The sequence below is a fragment of the Miscanthus floridulus genome, chromosome 1, assembly GCF_019320115.1.
Source record: "Miscanthus floridulus cultivar M001 chromosome 1, ASM1932011v1, whole genome shotgun sequence".
In the NCBI taxonomy this organism is placed as follows: Eukaryota; Viridiplantae; Streptophyta; class Magnoliopsida; order Poales; family Poaceae; genus Miscanthus; species Miscanthus floridulus.
The window spans coordinates 69,246,905-69,253,904 of record NC_089580.1 but is presented as its reverse complement, the minus strand read 5'-3'; the positions used below and the strand labels follow the sequence as shown (position 1 = coordinate 69,253,904).

The 7,000-nt window shown below is 43.0% G+C and overlaps 1 protein-coding gene across 2 annotated transcripts; it reads left to right on the top strand.

The window, feature by feature from the left end:
• The first annotated feature begins 512 nt into the window (after window positions 1-512).
• On the top strand, window positions 513-7,000 carry LOC136535735 (phosphatidylinositol 4-phosphate 5-kinase 9-like). Of its 2 annotated transcripts, none has more exons than XM_066528112.1 (10): window positions 513-834; window positions 1,077-1,146; window positions 1,976-3,284; window positions 3,863-4,030; window positions 4,255-4,420; window positions 4,555-4,665; window positions 4,766-4,953; window positions 5,046-5,203; window positions 5,813-5,975; window positions 6,105-7,000. In XM_066528112.1, exons 3-10 carry the CDS (start codon window positions 2,035-2,037, stop codon window positions 6,370-6,372), a joined length of 2,472 nt encoding a protein of 823 aa, XP_066384209.1. In that variant the 5' UTR covers window positions 513-834; window positions 1,077-1,146; window positions 1,976-2,034; the 3' UTR covers window positions 6,373-7,000. The 2 variants fall into 2 exon arrangements, with proteins under 2 accessions (XP_066384209.1, XP_066384216.1); XM_066528119.1 differs by having other exon boundaries at window positions 513-929.

Genomic DNA, 7,000 nt, shown 5'->3' with positions numbered 1-7,000 from the left:
ATAAACTTAATCACTCAACCACAGAGTATCTTATACTTCCTCCGTCAAGAAACGATAAACATATTTGACTATTGAATTTTTTTTACACTTCAATCAACTGTTAGTTAAATAATATGCAAATTTATGGCATAAAACTTAAATCAATAGGTACGTGTTTAGAGTAGCTATAAGATGATATTAATTCTCTTAACAATTGACAATATATTTAGCATGACTTTACCTCTGATGGAACGTGTCATGACGAAGGAAGTATTATTTTAGCAGTTCAAGTTCATGAAATTTTGCCTTTGGCCTCGTACCCAATCACGGCCAAATTGACATGTCACACCTACTTACTCAATTTGGGCTAATATAGGCACCGCAGCCAAAAGATGGAAAGATTAGTGAGTAAGTAGAGACATCAATAAAAATAGTGCAAACGTCGTCCATTACTTATAATAGTGTGTTGTTTCCCTTTCAATCTCTCAGTCGTCTAGCTTTTCGCCCCTTTTTTCCCCCACGACCACGATCGGCGAGCGGGTCCAAAGCCAAGGGGCCAAATCCAATCGCTCACCACCACCGGCGTCCTCGTCTATGTCTACTACCTGCCCTGCTCTCGCCCAGAGGCCAGAGCCCGCAGCATCCACTCGCGGACTTGCAGAGAGTCTGCCGCAGCAGCTCAGCCTCAGTGGGCCAGACGCCTCCGTGGCTCCGTCCGCCGATCAACACACGGGCACGCCTCCCGTTTCCTCATTCCCAGGCTGCACTACGCCGCCTCCAGACGCCGGGAGCCTCACCGCCTCCTCCGGCCAACCCGTTCCTCCCCGGCAATCTACCTCCGATCCTCCGTTCCGGGTGAGTCTACGCGCAGCGCCTCCTCCCACGGCTGGATCCCTATCGGTGTGCCGCGATTCGTGGATCCGGCGGCGAGGTCTGCGCCGTCCACAGCAGTACAGCATCCGCTCCTCCCCTCCCCTTGCTCTGGCAGCGCACCCCTGCCTCCACTGTCCCTTTTTTTTTCACATGGAGACTAGAGTTGTCCCTCCGCTAGCCGCACGGATCCTCTCCGTGCTCACCTCTTCTTCCTCTCTCTGCAGGTCTGCGAGGTAGTGCCGGCGACGAGGCCTCTCCATCCCCTCCAGCGAGCTCCCCTTCCAAAGTCGTGAGGTATGCCTGCCCCCGTTCCTTACTCTCCTGTAACTCTTTTGAAAATCAAACTCACAGTTGACGATTAGAACCATGCAAAACTACAATGATCATGTATGTACCTCCGCTCACTGAATTAGACATGATCAGTTGTTTTGCTTTTCTTAAGAAAAGGTAAGAAGAAAAGAAAAAAAAAAGGACTATATTCATGATTCTCAGACTCTGAACCATGTCGGTGTTGTCTCTAGTATACTTGCTTTTAGTATGTGTAGCTCATGGTTAGGCTGAGCTGTGTAGAGCATGGGTTAGAGGTAGTTTTGAGCCTATTTTTCTGTTCATATATGAATCGATATGTACCTATAAATTCCTAATTGCAATTTATCCTTGATTAAAATGTTTAGAAATTGTTCTCCACAAATCATTATAAGATTAAAGAAAAGCACAGGGATGCTACAGTAACCAATCTGCGCTACGGAAAGAACAATAGGAAACACCTTAAGGTAAACCAGGATTCTTCCAGATTAACCAGGATTGATCAAACATTCATTAGGGCCTTTCAGCTTATGCATGAAATAAGGTAAATAAGAAAGAACCATAGTAAATTCAGCATGATTGAGCGAAATTCCTTCAAACATATATATTTAGGATCAAGTATTCCAGATTAACGCCAGGGTGTCTCCTATTGTTCTCTCAGTAGGACAGATTGTTCATTGTAGCCTCTCTGCGTCCTTCTTTAACCTTGTAATAATTTGTTGAAAAAAGTTCCTAAAATTGGAATGTTTATAACTTGGTTAATTCCAGTGCATCTTATAAATAGTATGGCTTACATATCTCATCTAACCTTTCTCAGGCAGTGCTTTGGATATTAGCTTTTGCATTTTTGTGGATCAGTCCTCCAAGGGGTTATGCATGACAGCCCCTGTGGCTCTTCGAAATGAGCTAGAAGCGGTCTCCCATTCTGCAAGGGTTGACTTATTCCGAGACACTAGTTGCAACATAGACAAGGAGGTGTTGGCCAGTTTGGGAAATGGCCAAGATTCAACTGCTGCTGGAACAAATCCTGGTTTCAGAGTTGGGGAGATCAGGTTTGCTAATGGAGATATTTATTCCGGCACATTGTTGGGGAACACACCAGAGGGTTCAGGCCAGTATCGCTGGTCAGATGGTTGCACCTATGAGGGTGAGTGGAGGAGAGGGATGAGGCATGGGCAAGGAAAGACGCGATGGCCATCTGGAGCTACCTATGAGGGTGAGTATTCTGGTGGCTACGTATTCGGTGAAGGCACCTATACGGGGCCAGATAAAATCATCTACAAGGGACGGTGGAAGTTGAATCGCAAGCATGGGCTTGGACATCAGACATATCCAAATGGAGACATGTTTGAAGGTTCGTGGATTCAGGGAGAAATAGTAGGTCATGGGAAGTACACATGGGCGAATGGGGACACTTACGTTGGCAACATGAAAAGTGGCAAGATGTCAGGGAAAGGAACTCTTACATGGAAAAATGGGGACTCATATGAGGGTAACTGGATGGATGGCATGATGCATGGGTATGGAATCTATACATGGAATGAATGCGGGTATTATATTGGAACATGGACAAGGGGACTGAAGGATGGGAAAGGTAAATTCTATCCGAACGGTTGCAGAGTTCCTGTTAACGATGAGCTGTATATCAATAATCTAAGAAGCCGTGGTGTATTGCCTGACATTAGAAAGCAGAATCATGGTTCACGCATACTTCACTCTTCCTCGGTTGACATGGGGAACATGAAGGTTGGTATGACTAGGCAATCTTCAGATGTTGTGTACAAAAGGAATTCAACTGAGCAGCCTCCTTTGAAGAACGTGTCTTTGGAAAGACGGTGGAGTCTTGAGGTGGCTATTGAAAAGTTTATTGGCCATGAATCGAGTGAAAGTTCTGGCCTAGAAAGCTTGGAAAACTTGAGTGATTCACGTTTGCCCATACTGGAAAGAGAATACATGCAAGGTGTTCTAATCAGTGAGGTGGTTCTTGACAGGAGTTTTTCAGACTCCTCAAAGAAGACAAAACGCCGCCAGAAGAAAATAGTGAGGGACACAAAAAAGCCTGGAGAGACAATAATTAAGGGACACAGAAGCTATGATTTAATGCTCAGCCTGCAGATTGGAATCAGGTAGCACCTCCTGAGATCATGGTTTCAGTTTGCATTCTTTTTTTTACTGTTCATTGTTTGTTCAGCTATTACTGGCCTAGCTACTCCCTACTGAATGTTCTTGTTTATAGAATAATCCTCTCTTGCAACCATGTAGTAATATCATGCCATATAATAACAGGTCCCTTGTCATCAGGCTTGTGCAACTAATGATGTGTTTTAAAAAAATTGGTTGGTATCATTCATTCTTTTGCTTCTAGAGAGCAATGATGTAAGGTCTGAGTGATGTACTAGCACCAGCAAGTAGTGGTTGCTTTTTGAAAAAAAAAATGCAAAAGATTGTATATCTCATTCAAACACATTACAGATATGGTTTGGAACTCGCCCCATTCAAAGTTTGTAGTGCCATTTGCATGGTACATTGAGAAGTATGAACTACTGCAAGTAGTGATTACTGCCTCCAGCTTGCAACCTGCGCTTTTCGTGTTAGGAACTGCTAGCTCCTGCAACATACATGTTGTTTAATTAAATCCAGAGTATGATGTTTACAGATTGTTTTTTAATTATATTTGAAATCGGCAACGTTTTGTTGTACTTAGGTACACAGTTGGAAAGATTACACCAATTCGAAAACGTGAAGTTCATCCTTCAGATTTTGGACCAAGAGCAAGTTTCTGGATGAACTTCCCAAAAGAAGGATCTCGGCTTACTCCTTCACATTCAGCGGAAGATTTTAAATGGAAAGACTACTGTCCCATGGTTTTCAGGTCCGCATCTCTGACATTTATGCCAATATGTGCATCTAAAAAAGATGTGATGTCCTTATCCACTGCAAATCAAGTGACCTTTAGATTCTACACACTTAACACAATTTTGTTCATTGTGGCCTCTTGTTGACATATTCTTTTTGTTGTTTCTCCTGACTTAAATTATAATATTCTCTCTGTTCCAGACTCATACTTTAAAACACAATATTGATCCACTTTTGTAGGAATTTGAGAGAGATGTTCAAGATTGATGCTGCAGACTATATGATCTCCATATGCGGAAATTCTGCTCTTAGGGAACTATCTTCCCCTGGAAAGAGTGGAAGTGTCTTTTTCTTGTCACAAGATGATAGGTTCATGATTAAGACTCTCCGAAAATCTGAAGTGCAGGTCCATTATCTATTTAGACTACAGAGATTGTATTTCTTAGCTGTCATGATTGTTGGATAGTTTGTGCATGTATAGTACGGCCATTTGCCTAGGAAGCGAAATTGAACTTTTCATGACTCTATACTATCCTGTAGGTTCTTTTACGAATGCTTCCAAACTATTATGATCATGTCCATACCTATGAGAACACTCTCATAACTAAGTTTTTTGGCCTCCACAGGGTGAAACCTTTTAGTGGTCAAAAGGTAATGATTGACATCAGCACCGATTTCATCTAAGGTTTCTTTAGTTTAGTTTTTTCCCTTCCTTTTTAGTGTAATGATCCTTAATATCTGCAAATTGCAGTTCCGGTTTGTTGTAATGGGAAACATGTTTTGCACTGAATTGAGAATTCACCGGAGGTTTGATTTGAAAGGCTCATCTTTAGGCCGCTCTACTGACAAAGTTGAAATTGACGAGAACACAACTCTGAAGGATTTGGATCTTAACTATTCCTTTTATCTTGAACCTTCCTGGCGTGAGGCTCTACTTAAGTGAGCACATTTTCTCTAGAAATCATGCTTCTTATGTGTTCTGTTATGTGATCACATTACACTTATCTCAAATACTGTTGATTATTCTTCAGGCAGATTGAAACAGACAGTGATTTTTTGAGAACACAGCGGATAATGGATTACAGCCTACTGCTTGGTGTTCATTATAGAGCTCCACAGCACTTGCGGACACGTGCATCCTATCACCGGAGCATGGCAGCAGATAGGTTGACTGTTGTTTCAGAAGAAGGTGAGGAGTAAGGACACGCCTAACACCTTCCATAAAATGTTGCTCCCTGAGTGTAAGGAAAATACTCATTGATTCGTTTCAATAGTGAAGTATATCTACTCTTTGTGTCCAGCTGGAGCCTGTAAGCTGTAGTTGCCAAGCTAATGATCATTTTAAATTCATTTTTGTTCAAAAGGAGCTCGAATTATGCATCCCAACATCCAAAATTACCTGGAAATCCTTAGCATGCTGCGTAGTCCTAAACTTTCTTAATTTCCAAATCATGTTTGAGCTAGGCAGCCTTAAGTTGTCTTGTGTGATGTACAAATATGTCTGATAGTTGCTATTGATCTGCAATGCCTCTTTTTATTGCTTTAACTTGTGCGTTTCCATGTTAATTTTTTTTAAGACTGGTGCGCTAATGTTTTGAAGGGCAGGCCTGGTGCAGTAGTGAGAGCTGTCTCACTGAGTCACCAGGTGCCGGTTCAAAGCAGCCTCTCCGCAGATTTTGCGAGGGGAAGGCTTGCCTCGTTTTTTTCCTTCCCCAGACCCCACTCATGTGGGAGGCTCCAGCACTGGGTCTGCCCCTTTTTTGGTGCGCTAATGTTTGGTCAAAAATGGTTGGCACAGATGCTCAAGAAGATGATGCCCTTAGCTATCCAGAAGGATTAGTCTTGGTTCAAAGCAGTGGTGAGAACAGTGTTGTTGTTGGTCCTCACATAAGAGGCAGCCGTTTGCGTGCATCAGCTGCTGGATTTGGCGAAGTAGACCTTCTGCTGCCTGGTACAGCCAGGTAATTGTTTGTAGTTCAAATACTCTGAGTAACTTGTGGAAATTGTGTTGCACTGGCACAGTGCTTGTAGTTTCAAAGGGGGAGAATTACAGCAGCTTCTTTTTTTAATGCCTTTCTTATGTTTGTTAGGCTTCAGATCCAGCTAGGAGTTAACATGCCTGCAAGGGCAGAGCAAATCCCTAAGGAAGATGAAAGCAAACCATTCGGTGAGGTGTATGATGTCGTCCTCTACCTGGGCATCATTGACATATTGCAAGAGTACAACATGACAAAGAAAATCGAGCATGCTGTCAAATCCATGCAGTATGATTCGGTCTCAATCTCTGCTGTGGACCCCCAGTTCTACAAAGAGCGTTTCTTGAAGTTCATCCAGACCGTCTTCCCCGAGAATTCATAGTTCATCAACCAATACTTGTTTGAAAGATGCACCACTTGCTGCCGTTTTGTTAGTGATGTTGGCCAAGCAGATGAAACCTCATCCGCACGACAGTTCATGTCTTCAAAATTGGAGCTTGCAAGCATCAGAAAAACATTACACTCTCTTCAGTGCATACCTGTTCCTTCTTGGATGAACTAGCGTGCCTGTTCCTTCCTGGATGCACGGGCAGGAAGAATGGCCAACAAGATGAGATTCGTCAGGGAAATTGTGCAGAAGCAAATAGATCTTCTCTAGGTTTTGCCCCGAGCCCCTGGGATCACCGGATCAGCCGTCTGGCTTCCTGGAGTAGGCTTGGCATATTGGACTGGAGCAGGCAGTAGATACGGCTATCTTGTGAGTTGTGAGTGACAACGGCGCCATGGAGCCCTGGGAATCACTATGTTTATATCTCGACAGTTGCAGAAAGCTAAAGCACCTGTTGCCTTTGGCTCGTGTTTCATCTGTTAAGGTGCTATGGAAGCTATGTTTAAGACCCTAAAAATATGCATCAATATCCGATACATTTTTGTAGGACAAACAAAGGAATATGTATTTTATTGCAAAATGAAAAGAAATGGAAGCAAGAATAAGAAGGCCAGTTCGCAAA